General features: G+C 57.1%; 8 protein-coding genes across 8 annotated transcripts; 3 read left to right on the forward strand and 5 right to left on the reverse strand.

Annotated features, from left to right (window-relative positions):
• Nucleotides 1-153: 153 nt before the first annotated feature.
• CMQ_5538 (lem3 cdc50 family protein) lies at nt 154-1,821 on the reverse strand (the record flags this gene model as incomplete). Its single annotated transcript, XM_014313125.1, has 5 exons — nt 154-277; nt 362-524; nt 598-1,469; nt 1,550-1,586; nt 1,722-1,821. 5 exons carry the CDS (start codon nt 1,819-1,821, stop codon nt 154-156), a joined length of 1,296 nt encoding a protein of 431 aa, XP_014168600.1.
• A 2,295-nt stretch (nt 1,822-4,116) lies between these two features.
• On the forward strand, nt 4,117-5,364 carry CMQ_5623 (cyclic-AMP-dependent protein kinase regulatory subunit; the record flags this gene model as incomplete). The annotated part of the gene is made up of 2 exons (XM_014313210.1): nt 4,117-4,605; nt 4,660-5,364. The coding sequence occupies 2 exons, from the start codon at nt 4,117-4,119 to the stop codon at nt 5,362-5,364; spliced, it is 1,194 nt and encodes a 397-aa protein (XP_014168685.1).
• Nucleotides 5,365-5,822: 458 nt separating this feature from the next.
• On the reverse strand, nt 5,823-6,571 carry CMQ_5661 (bcas2 family protein; the record flags this gene model as incomplete). The annotated part of the gene is made up of 2 exons (XM_014313248.1): nt 5,823-6,439; nt 6,535-6,571. 2 exons carry the CDS (start codon nt 6,569-6,571, stop codon nt 5,823-5,825), a joined length of 654 nt encoding a protein of 217 aa, XP_014168723.1.
• A 2,341-nt stretch (nt 6,572-8,912) lies between these two features.
• Nucleotides 8,913-11,976, forward strand: CMQ_5711 (ATP dependent RNA helicase; the record flags this gene model as incomplete). The annotated part of the gene is made up of 3 exons (XM_014313298.1): nt 8,913-10,330; nt 10,469-11,502; nt 11,810-11,976. 3 exons carry the CDS (start codon nt 8,913-8,915, stop codon nt 11,974-11,976), a joined length of 2,619 nt encoding a protein of 872 aa, XP_014168773.1.
• CMQ_5590 (uncharacterized protein) lies at nt 11,832-12,506 on the reverse strand (the record flags this gene model as incomplete). Its single annotated transcript, XM_014313177.1, has 3 exons — nt 11,832-12,204; nt 12,279-12,343; nt 12,414-12,506. The coding sequence occupies 3 exons, from the start codon at nt 12,504-12,506 to the stop codon at nt 11,832-11,834; spliced, it is 531 nt and encodes a 176-aa protein (XP_014168652.1).
• A 1,459-nt stretch (nt 12,507-13,965) lies between these two features.
• Nucleotides 13,966-15,527, reverse strand: CMQ_5516 (aldehyde dehydrogenase family; the record flags this gene model as incomplete). Its single annotated transcript, XM_014313103.1, has 3 exons — nt 13,966-14,079; nt 14,175-15,062; nt 15,123-15,527. 3 exons carry the CDS (start codon nt 15,525-15,527, stop codon nt 13,966-13,968), a joined length of 1,407 nt encoding a protein of 468 aa, XP_014168578.1.
• A 339-nt stretch (nt 15,528-15,866) lies between these two features.
• On the forward strand, nt 15,867-16,943 carry CMQ_5722 (u3 snornp-associated protein esf2; the record flags this gene model as incomplete). Its single annotated transcript, XM_014313309.1, has 1 exon — nt 15,867-16,943. One exon carries the CDS (start codon nt 15,867-15,869, stop codon nt 16,941-16,943), a length of 1,077 nt encoding a protein of 358 aa, XP_014168784.1.
• A 263-nt stretch (nt 16,944-17,206) lies between these two features.
• On the reverse strand, nt 17,207-20,618 carry CMQ_5690 (nonsense-mediated mRNA decay protein 3; the record flags this gene model as incomplete). Its single annotated transcript, XM_014313277.1, has 4 exons — nt 17,207-18,785; nt 18,857-18,953; nt 19,213-20,294; nt 20,350-20,618. The coding sequence occupies 4 exons, from the start codon at nt 20,616-20,618 to the stop codon at nt 17,207-17,209; spliced, it is 3,027 nt and encodes a 1,008-aa protein (XP_014168752.1).
• Between the last annotated feature and the right edge of the window lie 802 nt (nt 20,619-21,420).

Here is a 21,420-nt window from a genome sequence, read left to right on the forward strand (position 1 = left end):
GCGAAATCAAGCCAAAGTCAAGATTTAGGGCAGCCTAGAGCATCCACAGGCAGACAGGATCGTCATGAGCACGTTCAGTGGTCTCATCGTGCCACTGCACCGCTGCCGATAACGTCAGTGTCCAAGCGAGGCAGTGTTTCAGGGATGCGCATTCTAGGCAGCACCGCCCATGTCACGGCCCGTCGCCATCGAGGCACTGCCACCAACTGCACCGGCATTCTGCTTGGATGCAGCCGGTGCGTTGTTCCAGGACAGATAGGTGTGGTCGCCCAGTTTCCTAGAGAGAGAAGACGAGTGTCAGAAGACCGAGTCATGTGCTTGTTTAAAAGCTCTGCAGACGGCAGATGCAGAAAGCACTCACCTCGGATGGATGACATGGGTGACGGTGAAGATGGCGCCAAGCAAAATGCAAATGCCACCGACTACGACATAGGCAATGCCCAGGAACTGGTTGCGTCCTCCGATGACGGTCCGTGTGGACAGTACAATGGACTTGGTGCCGCCAAAGTCGCTGACAGGGAAAACTATTGGGTGCATTACGTCAGCAGTCACTCTCCACTCTCCTTGCACCAAGGCGGAGGGGTGATGACAACTTACAGTCCAGAACGTCGACCTGGTACGTGCCGCTGCGCATGGCAGTGGTATCGTTTCGCTGGGCCAGCTTGCTAAAGGTGGGAAGGCCAGCTGTCCGCATCCAGACCATGAACGGCTCGTCCTCGGCCAGGTTGGGCGGCGGATTGGAGTCGGTGTATCCGTGGGGGAAGCGATGGACCCAGTTCGGCGGCGGGGCAACGTCAGAGTACTGCATAGAGGACGGGAAGTTGCCGTACAACGTCTTGTCAGAGCTCCAAGCGATATTGGACGAGTTCTGCATCATGTACGTCTCGTTGGCGCTGCTGGCATCCTGCACGTTGAGCAGGACCGGGCTGGTGAAGGTGTCGTTGAACAGCGAGTTGGCAATCAGGCCACAAGGATAGTACGGCGCACCAGAGGCATTGAGGCGCAGCGGGTCGCAGTCCGAGTCGTGCACGGTGTCGTTGGTAAAGACTTTGCCCTGGAGCTGCTTGTCGTAGAAGCTCTTCACGTAGCGCCGATGGTTCTGGTAGAAGTTGGTGAGCTGGTAGTAGAACAGCACCGGAGGACCCATAGACTCGGGGATGTTGAACTGCAGCGAGCACTTTTGGACGCCGCCTGGCACCTCGACTCCGTCGTAGGACACGCTGATGTTTGTGCGCTTCCACATGGCTGCCACCTTGGACGAGTTGCTGGAGGACTTGAACTGCGTGTCCACCTTGCTCTTCGGCATGCTGTCGAAGCCGGTTGTCGGTGCCGCCATGGCGCAGTCGGTGTAGTCCAGCTTGATCATCTGCACGCGCGAGCTCGCATACAGCAGCGCGGCGCCGATAGGTGCGAATATGATGCCGATCGCGAAGAACAGCGGCAGCACCGTCTTGGGCGTCAGGATGGGCCTGTTGTTTGTGGCACACGCCCGTCAGCACCGTCTCGACCAGCTCCGGAGCGGCATCTGTGTCCGCGGGGGACTACTCACTGCCATGCCTTCAGCCGCTGTTGCCGAAATGCCGTGTCTGCGTAAAAGGGGTGAAGAAGAAAAGGAGCACCGCGTTAGCAAACGGCTCTTTGGGGTTCGGAGGCTCGGAAGCCATGGACTCTGACACCTGCGTGTCGTGGTTGGGCGCAGCAGAAGTGGACGGCAGACTTACTCGCTGGTCTCTTGTTCTTCTTCTTCTCGGGATGTTTCGAGTCCGACTCGTTCGATGCGATGGAATCCGCATGATGCGGATTGTCGTCTTCGAGCGCCATCGTGTGAGATAAATGTGTCGCGCTTCGCTTTCGCCGGACCTAATACGTGTCGATGAGCGGCAATGGGCTGTGTTTATCTGCTGGTAGATTGTTGGAGAATGCACATCCTCCCCCTCGGCGACTATGCAACAGGATGAAGGAATGCGTCCGGGATTCTTACACGCTGCGACGACTTCGTATAGCCAGGAGACAAACTGTCAGATTCTGTGGCGCATTCACGGGACATGTTATGTCCGTTGCTCAGCCACTGACGCGTTCATATGCACGTGATCGTACCGTGACCGTATCTTGCTTGGATCTTACGTCGTAGATACATATGTAGGGTAGACCCACAAAAGAGGCAGGGTGCCTTTGCGACCAGCATACGCAGTCACGTGATTTTAATGCATAACCCTGCCGGATAAGTTCAGCCCCGTCGACCTTGGCTCTTTCAACGCACAAAGCAAATTAGATTGGATTCGACTATCCGCCTTCCTTTTTGGAAGGGGTCACTTTCTTGAGACAGCCGTCCGTCGCGTGTAACCGTAATTCTATCGACGCTACATAGTACCTTACGTATTACTTGAAATCGGTGTTGCCGGTAACTGTGGGACGCTGTGAGCTCGTAGTATGATGACGTCTTGGGGTAGGATCATGTTGGTGGGGTTTCAGTGTCCTAGTCTTTGAATGCCGAACGCTGTCTGGTAATGGCTACAATATTCGACTGGGGGTGATGTGGGTTCGGTGTGAAGTGAGATTTCAAGGTATCTGGCGCGAATCTTGCGACGACGAAGAAGAAAAGAGCCTGCCAAGCTTGTTGATGAACACTACAGCATCGTTGGCCATTCAATCTCCAAGGGTCGGTAGGCCAGGCATCTCTCCTAGTTCTACCAGCGTCTAAGTTCTTGTACCCGCCCTGTCTATTGCCCTGTTGTAGTCTTTGCTTACCGCCCGAGTCGTCGTCCTTCGGGCTGCCTGGCTGTAGGCATCGCCCCAAACTTCCTTGATAGAGTAGATTGATTAAAACGGGTTCACTGATTGCGTCATGCAACCAGAACCTCTGCGACCAGATGAGCCTCCTTTTAGCATCGCTGATATCAAGCCGGGTCTGAAGGCAGCCGCTGAGCAAGGGCGACGAATTGGACCCATAATACGGAAATCTTGCGCAAATGAACTGCAGCTGGCGACCGTTATCGCTGCGAAGGACACACCAATATCCACTGTATCTTAGGAGCAGGCAGCCCTCCCATGTCTGATTCAGGCAGTGGCCGCTGCACAGAAGCTCCAGAAGCATGCTCGCGGGAGGGCGTGGCGCATGGTGGTCCGTGCTCCTTCTAGAACTTTTCCAGCACCTCTGACTAGGCGGGTGGAACGGCTTTTGGAGGATCTTGTTGGGTGAGGGGCTGTTGTGACTGGCGGCTTCAAAGCGGGCGACTACAGACCTCATTCGAAGAAACAAAGGCTGTCCATCCCCCCTTCCCCCACCTTGATTTTCTAGTGTTCCGCTTGCCTTACCCAAAGCTGCTTCCCGTTCGTGTCCTCCTCCTTCTTACCCATCTACGTTGACTGATCCGCGGCCACTCCCTCCTTTCTTCTCTTTTTTTTGCCATTTCGACTGTCGCTCCAAATTGAACGCCCGAGCACTGGACCGACACACACCGAGAACCGGGCAACATTTTCAGCAAGCCGCCAGGTAAAGTTCCTTCTACTTCTAGCATTTCTTGCCTCCCCTTATCCGGCCTGTCTGCCTCTTTTCACCCATCTTCCTGCCATCTTCATCAAACTGCTTCGCGCATGGTCGGCGACAGACGATCATCCAGCATCCTCTCACCTTATCTTTTACCTCAACTGTTACATACTGTCTTGACAGCTCCGGCTTGCTATCTATTCTGTCGTAAACGGGTGGGCAGCTGTGTGCTATCGGCATACGTTCTGTCCTTGACTCAGCCTTTCCAAGCCCCCCTTTCTAGAAGGTGCACTTAAATACCGCTTGCCTCTTTATTTTCCGCCTTTCCCTATCGCAGACTGCATAGACAACGCACATCTGACAAATTGCTTTCTATTCTTTCTCGGCTTCTGGACACGTTCTCTTGTTTCATGGGCCAAACCGATGTCATTATCGCGTTGTCACCTCATATTTCCACCGAGATTGCTAACCAATTAAGCACAGAGCACGATCCACCAGCCGCGGCGCGAGCCATCTCACATTACCGACGACCAGACCAGTGTATTTTCTGCGACTGAGCACATATCTCGACATCCACCTAAAGGCGCAAGCTTGATACTCGTCGGATTTCACTGCTACCTTACAACACCATGTCTGCTGGAGGGTTTACAAGTCCCTTTGGGGCTAATTCTAACCCGTTTGGGTCTTCGTCTGATGCACGAAAAGGGGCAGACAGCTCATCTGGCATGATGCGGCAGGTGATCGAAGAGGACGAGAATGCTGGGCCGCCCCCACCGCCGACCTTCATACTCAAGACCGACTCCGGCTTTGGTGCTAGCTTCTTTCCGCAAGACACCTCCCCCGATCTCTCTTCGCCTGGCCATTTGCAACCTTTTGGAGAGTATCCCGCGCAGTACAATTTCGCTCGACGGACGTCCGTTTCTGCCGAGTCACTCAAGCCGGTGGCCGACTCATACGACAACTGGAGCCCACCTGTCCATCGCAAGTCAACCGATCAGCTCGAGCGCCTGAAGCGAGCTATCCAGAACAATTTCCTCTTCAGCCATCTGGACGATGAGCAGTCGTCCCAGATTCTCGGTGCCTTAGTAGAGAAGCCAATCCCGACAACAGGCATCAAGGTAGGCGAAGCTCTGTACATTAACCTGTATTCTCCACGATCTAACCGACCATAGGTCATCACTCAAGGGGATTCTGGCGACTTTTTCTATGTTGTCGAGAAGGGCAGCTTCGATGTATACGTCAACAGCAGTGGCTCGCTCCAAGCAGGCCCCGAGGGGCTCGGCCAGAAGGTGGACACAATTATGGCAGGTGGCTCCTTTGGCGAGCTGGCACTAATGTACAACGCGCCACGCGCTGCTACGGTCATGTCGGCTGAAGCTGCGTGCACCCTGTGGGCATTGGACCGCCTCACGTTTCGCCGCATTCTAATGGAGTCCACCTTCGCACGGCGCCGTATGTACGAGAGCTTTCTCGAGGAGGTGCCCCTGCTAGCAACGCTTACCCCATACGAGCGATCCAAAATTGCGGATGCGTTGGAAGCCCAAAAGTTCCCGCCTGGCGTCACTATCATCCGAGAGGGCGACCCCGGCCACTCGTTCTATTTGGTAGAAAGCGGCGAGGCCGATGCTTTCAAGGTTGGAACCGACAACCCTGTCAAAAATTACCAAAAAGGAGACTTCTTTGGCGAGCTTGCGCTGCTCAACGACGCACCCCGTGCCGCTACGGTCAGGGCAAGAACCGAGCTCAAGGTTGCTACTCTAGGCAAGCCTGCCTTCCAGAGACTACTTGGCCCGGTCGAAGGCATTATGCGGAGGACGAGGTATACGGGAGTGAAGACGGGAGTGGAAGATCTGGATCCCCTTCAGAGAGAGTCGTAAGATAGAGAGGAGCTTTCAAGAAGAGTGTACAGCTGCTCTGGACTTGAAGTGGCGCCTGTTATCTGTGCACGTATTTAAATGTCTCGTTTTTAGGAAGGATGTCTGTTACAGCTTCCTGTGCTGAGGGGTGGTGGTTAAGTGGCGTTTATGGGGGGGTAATCGTATCGGTAGTTGCCGGCTTTCGTTCTCTTTTGACTTCCTTTATATATTTTGCACATGCTGATCCAGGATATCGAACACATCAAAGCTTGGCATTTCCGACTTCCACCGTAGTACGTAGGCACCGCACATATCGCAGACACAGTAAATGATATGGTATCGTGCCGTTTGCATAATTCTGACTAGTAAATCTATATCAATCTGCAACCTGTATGCATTTCACCCAACGCCAAGCGCCACTTGTCTTACAAATTCGAGCCATCTGCCTGCCACATGTATCGTCCGAAGCTCCCTGAGTTTCAGACCTCGCTCGCGACCTGTCGTCTTCGCGCATCCAGACACTGTTGGCGCAAGTCTTCAGCAGCAGCTTCAGTTTCGAGGACGCGCCCAATGCCTGTCCGCCACGTCTCTTCGAGGCTTTGCAGCTCGGGCGCGGCCTCGTTCTGGGCCCGTTGGCGCCGCAGTGTGGTGATGTCAATATGGCGGCGTGTCTGCGCCAGCTCAGCCTCGACTCCGCGCAGCTCAGTTTCTACCTGCCAATTGCCCACCAGCCAGGCGTTTTTCCCGTAGCTGTCGAGCAGTGCTAGGTGCGCGCGCCGGCTGCGCAGATATGCTTGGCTGGTGTAGGCATTGGCAAGGACAGAGCGCAGGCTGGCTGCGGAACCATTGGCGGGCAGTTCTTCTTGTGCTTCGTATCGTGACAGATCGATGGCCGAGAGGGGTTTCTGGTCCTTCTTGTCCAGTTTCTGGTTTGCAGCCACGCGGTCTATCTCGGCGCGCATAGCCTCCGTAAACCGAGGCTCGTAGGGCGGTCGCAATAGGGCATGGTGAGGGTCGTCTGGAACGAGTGCTCGCTCCTCGGCGATCAGCGCCTCGGCTGCTGCACGCTGTTCCGCACTCGGTTCCGGGTCGATGTCTGAAGAATAGAAAAGACAACGAGTCAGTGTTTTGTGCCTATTCAGAGAACATGGCGGCTTGAGCTGCTGTCGAAGAAACATGAGGCGGGCTCACATGGTAAAGATTCATGGACGCTGGTAATGTACGGCATGTTGTTGGTTTGCTGGTGAAAAAAAATCGGTGGCAACGGCGAGAAAACGTGAAGAATCTTTGGACTTTTGCTCTTCGTGTTGTCGTACGTCAGCGCTGTTCAGAGAGTTTCGTCTAAGCCTGGGCTTTCTTTGAAGGGCTCGTTTAATGCTATTGTGGGATGTTGATAGCCGACATTCATGCTCGACGTTCGACGAGAAGGGAATTGCTAGGTGAGCGCCAGGTGAGCGCCCTGCGCGTAGCATATTTGGCGGTCACGGTCGGCAGAATACTGCTTGTAATCCGCTTAGTAATCAAATACAGACAGCTATGTATGCGTCGACTTCTCGGGCCCCTCTGTTCGTCTCTTATCGTATTACCGTGTCACCATGCCGAAACTGCCAGCTCCAGTAACCGCTGGTGTCCAGGCAATTCGGCTGCTTATATGCCGCCGGCAGAATGTAGCGTCATATTGCCTAGTTTTCCTTCATTGTCGCATCGGCTGTGCTAATGGCCGACTCTGGTGTAATGCTAGAGTCGAGAGACGTCATGTAAAGCGTGTCGCCACCTACAACTTACATGCACGTCTTTTTCTGACTGCAACTTGAAGTTATACAAGCGAAGACAGCCAGATGATTCATATTCCATAGGTGGATGTACCAACATGAATAGACCGGCTGTTAAAACGGCGTGGCCCAGCCATCTCCGATTCCACCCTTCCGAGAAGTCCGGCTCAGGTTCTACCTACTCCATTACCACAGAGGGAAGGCCTGCCACTGCAGTATCAAGCGACTGGCAAGTGCAACCCTAAAGCTCGCAGAATCTGGACATGACCAATCTGATAGAAGAGTACGCAAGCTATGCCTCGTCTGACCTGTACTCTCTTCATGCGCAATTTTCAGCCTATCTCTTCTCCAGAGACAGAAGTGGACTCGCAACGAGCAGCCCAAGCCCGTTTCGGAGAGCCTTCCTCACAGACAGCCCGCGTCCTGTTTCGAGTGGCCAGATCATACCGGGCGATTCAACGATCGCTGGCATGGACCTGCTCGGCCAGTTTGCAAAATCGGATTTGGCGCTCTCAACCCTGAATGTAAATTTCGATGGTGCAAATGATGTCGAAAGCAATTTGGACAATGACGATAATGACGACGGCAGCAGTTCTTTGGATGTCAATCTCCTTTGACTTTGCTTGCACGCCCGTTCAGCCGACATTTGTATTACTGACACTGCACCCGTCTCTACTTCTGTAGGAAAGAAAAGTTGTGAATTCCGAGCTGCTCGAATATTTGACGAGACCAGAGCACGTAACGTGGTCTGAGTTCCACCAGCTTGTCACTACCGCCATGCGTCTCCCGACGACGAAATACTAAAGCGCATGGTGGTACCAAAGGTGTGAACAGACAACAAGCCCCAGGCGGCTGCGCGGGAGATCAATTAGATCGCCCAGACGCTACACGAGTCCGGGTACGTTTGCTGGCCTCGGAGCCTAGTCTGGCCGATGCCTATAATTATAGCTAGAATCGAGGTAACCGACCGGTTCTACCAGGACTAAACACTCAACCGTCTTCTCGATGTTAGCAGCTGGGGCACGAGCACAAAGAAGGCAGCGAGCGGTTGTGGCGCGCCATTAAGCGTCAATAGGCGTAGAACACACAGTAAAGGTAGGAGACGTGATTGGAGAAGTAGGAGAGGCCATTATGATTTGAGCATGATGAGATGCTAGATTTATGTACAAACACGGTTTCCATAACTTGGCAGAAACTGGCCGCTAAAATATATATATGCATTAGCTTTTGTCACGATTTTGTGGTGTTTTTTGCCGGCTACGAAGCCATTTGGTGAGATATTACGACATATCTAGTGCGGGCAGCTAAAGAAGGTTTGTCATTTTATAGGTCTCTGCTCTGAAGTGCTCTTGTAAACTGCATCTGCGTTCTACTCTCAAGTTCTGGATGCCTTTTTTAGGGCTTTGTTTAGTGAGCGGCTGCTCTTATCATAACACCTACAGCCAAACTTCTTTCGACCCCGACGAACCTACTGACAAAGATGCATTCTGAGAGGAGACGGAACAGAACACCGGATAAGAGCAGTTCAGAGCGGCAGAAAACTAATACTGAAAATGGGTTGTACGTGCAGAAGTTCTGCATATTAGCATGTGCAAATGTTCGTTAGATGGCGCTTGGTTTCTTGCGATCACGTGCTATGCCTTACTCACCGCCCGCTTATCCAGTCTCTTATCGAATAATGGAGGCACAATTTTGGGTTACTGTGGAGCCGGGAACTTTTTTTTCCTCTCGATTCCCCACTGAGTTGCCTCAACACCACAACGGCCCATTGAACGGGCAAGAAGTCGACGTGAAACGATGGCAGACGATGGCATGCTCCTCAACTTTGACCTCGGCGACGTAGCAGTCAGCAAGCAGGTCAAGTTCAAAGGTGGCAAATGGCGCGACCGGAATCGAGCCCAGAGAAGCGCCAAGAGACAGCAGGAAGAGGAGCACGGCGGCCTAGCAGCCGAGAGCAGCAGCAACAGCAAGGACAGGCCGCTGAAGCGACGGAGGGTAGACGGGAGCGGCACAGCTGAAGCTGGCGGCGATGGCGCGTCTGTGGGCGAGCCAAATCCAAATGCAGCCCGGAACTGGAAGCCGCATGGGGCCAATATTGGCAGACCGGCGACAGGACGACGAGAACCGCAAAACGGGGTGACCTCGAGGCTCTTTACATCGAACCCGACGGCGGTGACAGATTTTGGCAGCGCGCAGGCGGCGGCGGCCAGTGAGGCCGATGGCGAGCCGGTGAAGCCGTCCAACGCACCACTCTCCGACGACGCATCCACCTTTCTGGCGCTTGGCCTGTCGAGACGGATTGCCCAGCACCTGTCGACGAAGTTGGGTCTCAAGGCGCCGACGGCGATCCAGCACAGCGCGGTGCCGCAGCTGGTCACGCAGGACAACGACGCCTTTCTCCAGGCGGAGACGGGCTCCGGCAAGACGCTGGCCTATCTGCTGCCACTGATGCAGCGGATCCTGGCGCTGAGCGAGAACGAGGACGGGTCGAAGCGGAAGGACGGGCGGGCGCCGCTCAAGATCCACCGCGACTCGGGCCTGTTTGCCATCATCCTGGCGCCGACGCGGGAGCTTTGCAAGCAGATCTCGGTCGTGCTGGAGAAGCTGCTGCGCTGCGCGCCGTGGATTGTCAGCACGACCGTGATTGGCGGCGAGAGCAAGAAGTCGGAAAAAGCGCGGATCCGCAAGGGCGTCAACATTCTGATCGCCACGCCCGGCCGGCTGACCGACCACCTGGACAACACGGAGGTGCTCGACGTCGGCACCGTGCGCTGGCTGGTGCTCGACGAGGGCGACCGGCTGATGGAGATGGGCTTCGAGGAGGACATCCGCACCATCGTTGGCAAGATTCGCAAGCACGGCCTCAAGGACACCAGCAAGGACGGCTTGGTCCTGCCCAAGGGCGTGCTGCCGTCGCGCCGCGTCACCGTGCTCTGCTCGGCCACGATGAAGATGAACGTGCAGAAGCTGGGTGAGATCAGCCTGGAGGACGCCATCCACGTCCAGGCCGGCACGGCAGCGGACGATGCGGCTGCTGCGGCCAGCAGCGGTGGAGCGATCGTTGCCGCTACCGAGTCGGCCTTCTCGGCCCCGGCACAGCTCAAGCAGATGTACATTGTCGTGCCGGCCAAGCTGCGGCTGGTCACCCTGATCGGGCTCCTGCGGTCCACGTTTGCGCGGAAGGGGTCGGTCATGAAGGCCATCATCTTCATATCGTGTGCTGATTCGGTCGACTTCCACTACGACCTCCTTCGAGCACCGGAGGACCTCACGCACGATGACGACGACGAGGACAAGAGTGGCGACGAGGACAGCGACAAGGACAGCGACAAGGACAGCGACAAGGACAGCAGCAAGGCCCCGGCCATGGTCGCGCCAAAAGCGTCTCCCCACACGGTCAACACGGTCGGACCGGCAGCCTATATCACGTCGCCGGCCAACCGCACGGTCGTGCTGCACAAGCTGCACGGATCGCTGGCACAGCCGGTGCGAACGGCCACGCTGGCGGCTTTCAGCCAGGAGAAGAACCCAGCGGTGCTGGTGACGACGGACATTGCATCACGCGGTCTGGACGTGCCGGCCGTCGACCTCGTGATCGAGTACGACCCAGCCTTTGCGGTGGATGATCATCTGCACCGGATCGGTCGGACGGCGCGTGCTGGCCGGCCGGGCAAGGCAGTGCTGTTCCTGCAGCCGGGCGGCGAAGAGGGTTACGTGTCGCTGCTCCAGTCGTCGTCGGCCTCGACGCTGGTTCCCCAGCTCTACGACACCGTGCTGCAGGCTGGCTTCGCCACGACCGTCGACGTGCCCAAGGCGCTGCTGGCTGCCGGCGGCGACGAGCGCACCAGCGATGGCACCTACTTCCACGACCCGTCCAAGTCGCAGTCCTGGAGCAAGCGGGCCGAGTCGTTGCAGCTGCACATCGAACAGCGGCTGCTGCAGACGACCGGCGACGAGCAGGATGGCTTGTCACCTTCGTCCTCGTCCTCGCCCTGGAAGCACAGCAAGATGGGAGGCAAGGGCAAGAGCAAGTTCAAGGAGATGTCCAAGGACAGCAAGATCCTCGAGGAGGCCCGACAGGCTTTCCGCTCGCACATCCGGGCGTATGCTACGCATGTCCGCGATGAACGCGTCTACTTTGACATCACGCAGCTGCACCTGGGACACACGGCCAAGAGCTTCGGGCTCCGGGAGGCACCCGGCGGCATCGGTGGCGGCGTCCAGCGGCGCACCAAGCGGCCCAGCAGCGGCCCGGCCTATGCCAAGAACAAGACGCTGTCCTCGAGGGGAACAGCCAGCCGTGGCGACGACGATGACGACAAGGCCGGCGGTGCCGCTGACGAAGAGGCGGCCAAGCGCATGCGGATGAAGATGCAAGCGGTAATGAGTGCGTCGGCGGAGTTCAATATTGGTTAAATGGGAATGGCTGGCATCGTACTGTTGTCATTCAATCAGAACTATCATTTGGACTGTTATATTGTCATGCAAGCGTAGATCATGTCACAAAGCCAATTCGCAATGCTTTTGATTTTTGACTAATCGCATCTGTAGACGAAACGATCCAGTATTACCTCTCACACACCAAAGCAAGCACCCGCTCTGGTATATAGAACAAAAGAGAGGAAAGTCGATTATTAGTTTTGGGGCACGAGGCCAGTTTCTTTGTCGTAGCGACTACAGTGCCTGAAGCGTAGCGGTGCCGAATCGACCGGCACCTCAGTCGCGGTCCCGGCCCAACGAGTTGATCGACGAGGCCGACGACGAGCAAGAGGCAGAGGCCAAGCCTGCCGGAGCATACGCCTCGGCAGAAGCCAGCACAACGGAGTGGAAAGTCATGGGACCACCAGCACGATGGTTGTAGTGGTTGTGGTAGTCATACTGTTGGCTATGGGAGCGGCAGGGTTGTGGCGACCTCCTGGCCATGCCGGTGGCGGTCGTGCTGGCAGAGTTGGCCGTGTGCGTCCGGACGATGCGGTGGTCGCTCTCGCCGTGTGCTTGAGAGGAGGGCAGCGGAGGGGAATCGGGGAACGGGCTGTTCGTGGCAGAGCCGACTATGCTGGCAGCGGCCTTTTCACGCATCACGGTCAACCTGGTGGAAAGATGGTCAGTCCAAACAAACAAAAAGGGCAGGCATGGAAGGGGGTGGGAGACGGGCTTGCTCACTCTTCGCTGGAGATGCCTCGCAAGAAGCACAAAGTGTCTTCCTTCTTGAAGTCAAATGGTTGGGACTATCCATGTTAGCACGACTCGTGTCCCGTTGAGGTTGACGGCAGGTTTGGTAGGGGAAGTGCAACTGACGATGGTAGGCCGTGCCTTGGCACTCTTGCGACGAAAGCTGATCTTCTTATGAAGGCGCGCCACGCATGTTCTGATTGCGTTGTATGTATGCATGCTGCAGGTATGCGAGAGAACCGTCGGGAGCTGGAGATGGAGACAGATTGTAGGACCGCACGAGTTGTCTATAAAACGAGTGGAAAGCAACGGCGGTGGTCTAGAGACGGTAGTCGAGTGGAAAACGCTCACGAATGACGGGAGGAAGAGAGGTATTAAACGAGTGTCCAGAATTGGGTGAAAAGAGCGTAATATGGAAGGACGAAAGAATGAAAGAATAAAGAATAAAGAATGAAAGAATAAAAGAGTGAGCGTGGGAGGAAACGACTAAAACGGGTTCAATGAGTGAAAGGGCCAAAATTGACCAAAACAAAGAATGTAGTATAAAATGGGATAGGAAAGAATGACGGGCAGAAGAAAGAGAGACGAACAAGCTTGTCCTTAAATGTGTGGGTGCAAATGAAGGTGGGCGCGAAGCAGCGGCAAAACAAGGAAGCATAAAGCAAGCTGTCTGTGAAGAAGCAAGAAAATGGGTGGATTCGACAACAACGAGACGCAGAGGCAAAGAGGAGCTGCAGACATGGCTTTTATAAGATGAAAGGGAGCCTTGTCTGGTGCCACAGACGCGGTGCCATGTTGTCGCAGTGAGACAGAAGACCAAAGACAGCAGACAGCAGACTGGCAGATTTGCCGGAAGCGTACTTTTTCGGCCCTTGACCATGGCACCGGAATGTGGACAAAGGCGACGAGGAACGGACATGAATAAACGGCGAATCACAGCACGAACAGGTCATCGACTGGGACAGATGACAGAAATTTGCAATACTTGAAGCACATGGCCGGGTCTGGAGGCTGTCTGCATGCCAGCCAGAGGCCGTTGTGTCGGAACCGTTGGATGGTACAAAGTAAACGAGGAGGCTTTATTCCAGTTTTTGAGATGAATTCCGACTCTCCAATGCCTCCCTTGATGAGAGTGCACGCCTGCGCGTTGGCTGCTCTCTGCCGACAGCCTGGAAACAGACCTTGCATCGAAGTGATCGCGATTGGCCTGTTTGCCTGCGTATTAGTCACCATGGGCGGGGCCCAGCTGAGACAGCTGGCAACAGACACAAAAGGACCTTTCAGCTCGCTGCAACGCTAGCGCTTGCATTCCTCAGCTCACCGGCCCCCGCAGCTGAATCGGACCAGATTCCAGGTCGATTTCCAGTCCCAATTCCGTCTCGATTCGGACGTCGCAATCAGATTGCCTTTCAGTCCTTTCATGGCAAGACGATCAAAATAAAGACGCGGTACGGTGGCATGTTGCTAGCCCTTCTATTGGGTGGCTGCCTATGTCATTGATCCCCATTGCACGCGTTGTCTAGGTTCTCCATGCCAGCCCCCTTGTGCCTGCGGACCCCCACATGCCCCCATCCCTTGCCGCAGGGACACGTCCTCCAGACCCGCGGCAACGCATCCTGGTGGGGGTAAACAGAGCCAAGCCGTTCCTCGCCTCTCTCGTCTCGCTCGCCTCGCTCTTCTAAGCCGGGCCGTCGGCGATGTGGTAGCTCTTCAGCTTGAAGAACTGGTCGAAGCCGTAACGGCTGAGGGTGTGGCCCTTGCCCGAGTTCTTCCATCCGGTCCACGCCAGGTCCTGGAGGGTTAGCCAGGTGAGCCAATATGGTGGGTTTGTGGGTTTGTGGATTCTGTGGGCTCTGGGCTCTGTGGACTCTGTCCTAGCACACTTACCGGGCTGGGGTAGTCGCAGCGGTTCACAAAGACAGTGCCGGCCTCCACCTGGTCGATCAGCTGGAGGGCCGCGGCCTTGTCCTTGGTCCACACGCTGGCCGTCAGGCCAAACTCGCTGTCGTTCATGAGCGCCACGGCCTCCTGGTCATCCTTGACCTTCATCACCGGGATGACGGGGCCAAAGGTCTCCTCGGTCATGACGGTCATGTCGTGGGTCACGCCCGTCAGCAGCGTTGGCTTAACGTAATTGCCACCGGCCGGCGGGCTCGCAAACGTCGTGTTGTCGGCGGGCGTCGCGTCGTGGGCACCCTTGGCCAGCGCGTCACGGATGTGGCCCTCGATCGTGTCCTTGGCCCGCTTCGAGACGACGGGCCCGACATGCGTGGTCTTGTCGGCCGGATCGCCGAGCCGGTAGCCGCGCAGGACGTCCTGTGCCGCCTTGACAAAGGCATCGTGCACGTCGGCGTGCACGTAGACCCGCTCGATGGCACAGCAGCTCTGTCCCGAGTTGAAGACGCAGCCGTCGACGAGCTGCTCGGCCGCCCAGGCAATGTCCGTGTCCGGTCGCACGTAGGCCGGGTCCTTGCCGCCCAGCTCCAGGCCCACGCTGACGGTCCGGTCGGCTGCCGATCGCTGCACCGCCAGTCCACCAGCCACCGAGCCCGTGAAGCACACGGCCGCCACCAGCGGATTGCGCACCACCGTCTCGATCACCGTCGGCGACCCGCAGTGGAAGTACTGCAGCACGCCCGCCGGCAGACCAGCCTCGTCAAACGCCTTGGCCACCTGCTCTACCACCGTCGGCGTCTGTGGCGACGGCTTCATGATGACCGTGTTGCCCGCCAGCAGCGCCGGGATCAGCGTGTTCACCAGAATGAGATACGGGTACTGCACGTGTCAGTCTGGACTCGTGTCGGAAGAAGCAAGATGGAAGCGGGCTAGACATACATTCCACGCAAAGATCACCAGCACAGGGCCCACCGGCACCTTGCGGATGTACCTCGTGTAACCAGACTCCTCGGTGCCTGGCGTGTCTTTCAGCACGTCGTCACAGACACTCAGGAAGAACTCGCTGCGCTTCACGGCCGTGCCAATCTCCTTGCCCGTGTACGCGATGGGGCGGCCCATCTGCGTGGTCAGCTCCTGGGCCAGCTCGTCCGTCCGGCTGAGCAGAATGTCGAGCGCCTTGCGCACAATGGCCTTCCGCTCAGCCAGACTTGTCTTGCTCCATGACCGAAAGGCCTCGGCCGACGTCTTGGGCAGTGCTTCGAGATCCGAGACCGAAATGCCGTTCCTCGTCAGGATCGGCTCATTGGTGGTCGGAGAGATGGTGGTGATCACCTCGACAGGCATGGTGGCAGATGGAAGACGTGCTATTGCAGACGAGACCGATTGAGAGCTTTGGGGTGAAGGAGAGAGAAACGACAGTATCTTACGAGCAGCGACTGCCCCACGAGATAGATAAAATCGGCCTGCCCCTCCGAAAGTAGTTATTACAAGTAGGAGCGTGTAAGTCGATAAGGTAATGCAAGTAGTGGGGCCTTGGCGGTGTGCCGTAATTCGCCAAGGCCCACTAATGTCCAGTGGAGTTTTCGAGAAATACGGCAGAAACTTTTTCCCTCTTCATCGCCTCGAGCCAACGACTTCAACACTTCTGTGCCCTGTCTGGTGTATTCTTTCCCCCCCAACGCCATGGCAGCCGACAAGCGGAACGTGTACCTCGATGTGGAGGACAGCGATGAGGACGACAACCAGAGCTACGACTCGGAGGCCGACGAGCTGAGAAAAGGCAACGACCGGAGTTCCAAGCGGCGAAAGGTGCAAAAGGATGGAGACGACGACGACGACGACGACGAGCCGATTGGCGGCAGAGATGACGATGCGGGCGAGGAGGACGGGCTTCCCAACGAGGCTGGTCCGGACAGCACCAGGAACAAGAAGAGGCGGAGGAAGAGCGTGGCCGACGAGGGCGATGCCGACGAAGACGACGAGGCCGACAAGGGCAGCAGCAAGAAGCGGAAGCGGCTGGACAGCGCGGGCAACGACCTGCCGGGCGTGTCGAAGCCGCTGACCAAGAAGAACCTGGTGGCGTCGGAGAAGGCGGTGCAGCGGTCGGGGGTGATGTACCTCTCGCGGGTGCCGCCGTTCATGAAGCCAATCAAGCTGCGCTCGCTGCTGTCGCCCTACGGCACCATCAACCGGATCTTCCTCTCGCCCGAGGACCCGCTATCGCATGCGCGACGTGTCCGTGGTGGCGGCAACAAGAAGCGCTCCTTTGTCGATGGCTGGGTCGAGTTTGTGCGCAAGCGCGATGCCAAGCGGGCCGTCGACCTGCTCAACGGCCACGCCATCGGCGGCAAGAAGAGCAGCTACTACCGGGACGACCTCTGGAACGTGGTCTACCTGCGCGGCTTCAAGTGGCACCATCTGACCGAGCAGATCACGACCGAGAACGCCGAACGGGCCGGCCGGATGCGCGCCGAGATCGCCCAGTCGACGCGCGAGAACAAGGAGTTTGTCCGCAACGTCGAGCGCGCCAAGATGCTCGACGGCATCGAGGCCAAGACGGCCGAGAAGAAGAAGCGGTCGACGACGCAGAAGGAGGCTGGCCACGAGGACAGAGCGCCACCAGCACCAGCACCAGCAGCAGACACAAAGGAGCACAAGAACAGCCGGACATTCACGTTCAAGCAGACCACGTTGGTCTCGAGAAAGGACAAGGACCAGCAGCCGGAACAGGTGAAGCGGGTCTTGAGCAAGATCTTCTAGGAGATGACGGCAGAAATGGATATAGCGAATCGTTGTAGTGACCAGAGCTGCCAAAACAGCCAAACAGAAAGCCTATGAAATCGCCTCAAAACGCAAAGCAGTCCGGTCCATGTTCTATTGTTTTGTTGGCTCCCCCCATTCCCTCTTCCCTTCTCCCAATGAACGACCCCAGCCTCCGATGCACTTTAAAGACGGTGAACTGACCGCTCTGTTTGTTTTTGTCTTTTGTTCTTTTGTTCTTTTGTTCTTCTCTCTTATCCCACTCACTCCTCGTCATGAATGGCCAGGTCGTCGAGGTCGTCGAGCAGCTCGTCCATGCTGACCTTGGGGATCCCATCGTCCCCTTCGTCCCCTTCGTCCTCGTCGCCGTCCTCGTCCATGCCCTCGGCGCCATCGTCCGCGGCTTCTGCCTCGACATCCATCTGCTGTGCGGCCGCATGGCGTTGTTTCCGTGCCGCGTCGGCCGCTGCCGTCTGGCCGGGGTTCTTGTAGAGCGCGAGGGCGGCGCGCAGCTCGTCGTCCTCCTCGACATCCTGCAGGAACATCTCGTACTCGGCGTCGAGGCGTTCCTGGTCGGCCTTCTTCGGCAGCAGGTCACCCTCCTCGCGGGCCATGCGACGCAGCTTCCAGTTCCGCCGCTTGTTCTTGCGTCGGTTCGGGTAGTGCTTCTTGACCAGGACGACGTCCGGGACCAGGCTGCTGTAGGCGTGCGACTGCTCGATCTCGTCCAGCTGCTGGTTGTTGAACACGGTCCCGTTCAGCAGGTAGCCCATGGCCGAGTCGCCCGGATGCAGCAGGCCGCCCAGATGCGTGCGCGTAAAGTACGTGTTGTCGTTGCTGCCCAGGTCGGAAGCCCGGGCCACGGTGGCCTCGGCCAGCTGCCAGCGGCCCTTGCGCACGCCGACCGGCTCAATGTCCAGCACAACAAACTCGACCAGCTGCTGCGCGTCCGTCAGCGGCGTGAACGGCACCTTCTCACGCCAGTAGATCGATGCCGGCACCTCGGCCGTCTGCAGCGTCGCCGGGTCCAGCAGGTTGATGGCCGTGCCGATGCGGTAGCAGAGCGCCACCGGCGCAATGTTGCCGATCCGCTTGGCCAGCACCAGCGGCAGCGCCACCAGGTCGTCCTTGCAGATTGGCACCAGCTCGACCGAAAAGGCAAACTTCATCGACTTGGAGCCCGTGTGCGTGTCCTCCGACACCAGTTCCGGCGAGTTCTTGACGTGCACCGGCACGACCGACTTGAGAAAGTCGACAAACTTGGTCGCCTGGTTGCGCTGCGCAAAGAAAAAGTCCAGACCCTCCTTGGCCTCCTTGATGTTGAGCGTGTCGCGATGGGCTCCGTGCTTGAGAATGAGCTGCTCAAGGAAGAGAAAGGTCCGCTTGTGCTGTACCTTCTGCCGCACCTGCACGCACGCCCGCCACACATTGTGCGTGTACGACTTGGCACACTCTGGACACTGGTGTGTGCTGACCGTGTACATCACCTCGAAGCTCTGGTTCAGCAGCACTCCGTCCGACACCTCCTCCTGTACCGTGAGCTTCACCCGCACTCGTCTCGAGTTGGGCTCCGTCCAGATGAAGCTCGCATCCACCACCCGAACCTTGTTCAGCCCGCGCAGCCGCTTAAGGCACATCGCCAGCATCTCCCGTGACTCCGGCGCTGCCACTACCCACTGGCTGGGCGGCAGGAACCACCGGTCGCAGTCTCGGCAGAACTGCACGTTGGCCTCGCGCGGGATGTTCTGCGAGATGTCCACCGTCATCTTGATGCAGTCGTAGCACAGCGCGCCCGACGATGTTGTGCCATCTATTGGTGCACCACAATTGTAGCAGAGAATTCTGTGGTCGCCTCATATCAGCCTTGCCGCCTCTCCATCTTTTTAATTTGCTGGGATCAAAAGCAAACTCACGTGGCAATGGCTTGATCGTCTGCTGACGACGCCATAGGGACTGGCGCGTCCAGGTCCATCGTCGACATCTTGCTATCGCTTTCTTCGCTTCTTTGTGCTTAAAACTCAGGTAAATAGGCCAAACAGCGATGTTGGCGGTTGTCGTTGTTAAAGTTTCGTCATAATCCTATCGCCAAAATTCTAGCATAAAAAAATTTGCCCCGCCATTGACCTGGTTATCGTTGCGATTGATAAGCATGTTGTAGCAGCTGACTAAGCCCTTAATACGGACCGCAGACAAAGCCTTTTCTCTCCTTCTTCAGCTCATTCTCAACGACTGGTCCTTTTGGCAAAATCTAATCAGTGAAGCCACGCACTGTAAATGCTTTTGTCTTCATGTCTGACCCCCTCCATCTCGCCCTTGACAGCGAGAAGGCGCACTCTGCCGCCACTCTCCTTGCTCCATTTCTCCAGGAAAGCTTCCAGTCTGGCAGCTGTGGCTTCGTCGTCCTTGACGAGTAGGGAGACCGCATCGTAGCCGCCAGCGCCAGGAACCACGCCGCCATACACGCCCTCCACCTGGTTCAGAGCATCCAATAGAGCTGTCTGGGTGTCTGGCTCAATGGGGACGCCGCTTTCAGAGCCCATCTTGCGAACCAAGCTCCGAATCGCCTCGATGATTGGGCGCAGCTTTTCGGTCTTGTGCTCCTTGAGTGCAGTGGCGAGATCGTTGTTGTAGCCATGGAGCGTGTCCCAGAGGGCCTTTGATCCCTCCGGGTTGCTGCTGCGCCACGCGAGAACCTTTTTGACCATGCCGACCGTCTGCGAGCCGCAGTCCACATCGCACATGCGAAGAGCGACACCGGGTGGGAGAGCCACGCTCGCCTTGGCAATCTCAGTGTCCCAGTGTGGGCCATCCTTGGCGGCATCCACACCGGCAACCACTCTCTCGACAGCCGCACCGAAGCCGGGGGAGCCAGGCTCTGGGATGTTGGCTAGCACCGAGGGCGAGAACCGGCGATATGTGCACGATCCATGCACGGCAGCGGCAACGTCAAAGCCAGAACCCACCTTGCCCTGGGCAGCACAGTGGGCAGCCTGGGCCAGGTTGTGCAGCGTCCTCTTGCCCTCCTGTGAGGCCAGATCGAAGAGCGTGGCCGGCAGGTAGTGGCTGAGAATTGCGGCGGTGAGTGAAGTGACTAGAGCGGCCGAGGAGCCAAGGCCAGTCTTGTGGGCTTCGGAAAGCCTGGTGGGAAAGCGGGCGAAGCGGCCAGCCGACGAGGCAGTGTCCGATGAAGACGCAGACGGGGGCTGGGAATAGTAGTCGTTGTCGGCCAAGATGCTCAGCCGCGACGGCTTGATGCTCTGGGTCGGGCTGAGATGCGCCAAGCGCGAGACGTAGGTCAGGGCGTAGGACAGCGTGGTCTCGACGAACGGGTTGGCCGGCACGGCAGAGCCGCTGGCATTATCAGCATGTGGCCATGGGACAGCGCGGCCGAGGACAAGCAACTCACACACGTAGCTGGGTGATCTGAATTCCGCCATCGTCATCGGCCAGGTGGTAGCCGTAGGTCCATTGGGCCTCGAGAAACTGAGGGCTCTCGACAACAATGTCGGACAGCTGGACGCCGGGACTGGTCTTGACCGCCTGTGCCACCACGTTGATGCGGGCGCTGAGTCCGAAAACAAGACCGGTGTAGGCTCGATCCAGTACCAAATAGCCACCGGCCAGCAGAACCTTTCCCGGCGCCGATACAGCAGTAACCTCGTTGGGATCCGCCATGCTGTTTCCGAGTCTGATCCGCCGACAGCACGCGGAACTAAGCTCGCCTCAGGGTTGATTGAGTGATGGTGCGAAAAGGGGTCGAGCCAAAGCTGTCAAGCTGTGGAGCTGTGGGGAGAGGGGAGTCCATACCCCTCGATCGATAGCTCTGGTGTTGACGTCAAAGCGGAGTGGCTGACTAAAACAGACGACTCGCGAATCATCACCACCGATCGGCAGGAACGTATGAGCAAATGCCTCAGTCCCGGAGCGTCGCCTGGAATGCTCCATTTGGCTCCCACCCGGTGTGAAAGACAGCTTGCAAATGCCGCACGACCCATCTTGCAAGGCACGCGGATCACGTGGACACGTGGTCGAGACCGGCTCCGTATACCTGCAGATTCCAGTCGCCCTTTTCTCGTGCAAGGGCAATCGCAATTGCATGCATGGAAATAGCTCGACAGGCCAGAAATTACGGAGACAGCAATCTCTCCCCGGCGCCCGCAAAGAGCCGGCCTTTCACGGGGATAGGAATGGACTTAGCGGCGGTAATTCACTAATAAGTACCGGTACAGAGCTCGCGACAGACGTTGAGAAGATCGGGTAAACCGGCCAGACACTTCCCTCCAGTCCGCTACATCAGGACGCGGCTCATTTTCGATGGCTATAGCGATATTCTCCGCAGAAGAGGGTACTGTGCGTCTGCTGACCGTAGAGCCCTGCTCTGCCCTCGCATTTTAGTGGTCCAATGGCTGCCCTCTTTATTTTTTTCCTGTAGCGCACATAACTGGAGTCTCGGCCCTGAAATAAGATGCTGTACTAT

This window comes from Grosmannia clavigera (assembly GCF_000143105.1).
Source record: "Grosmannia clavigera kw1407 unplaced genomic scaffold GCSC_89, whole genome shotgun sequence".
In the NCBI taxonomy this organism is placed as follows: domain Eukaryota; kingdom Fungi; phylum Ascomycota; class Sordariomycetes; order Ophiostomatales; family Ophiostomataceae; genus Leptographium; species Leptographium clavigerum.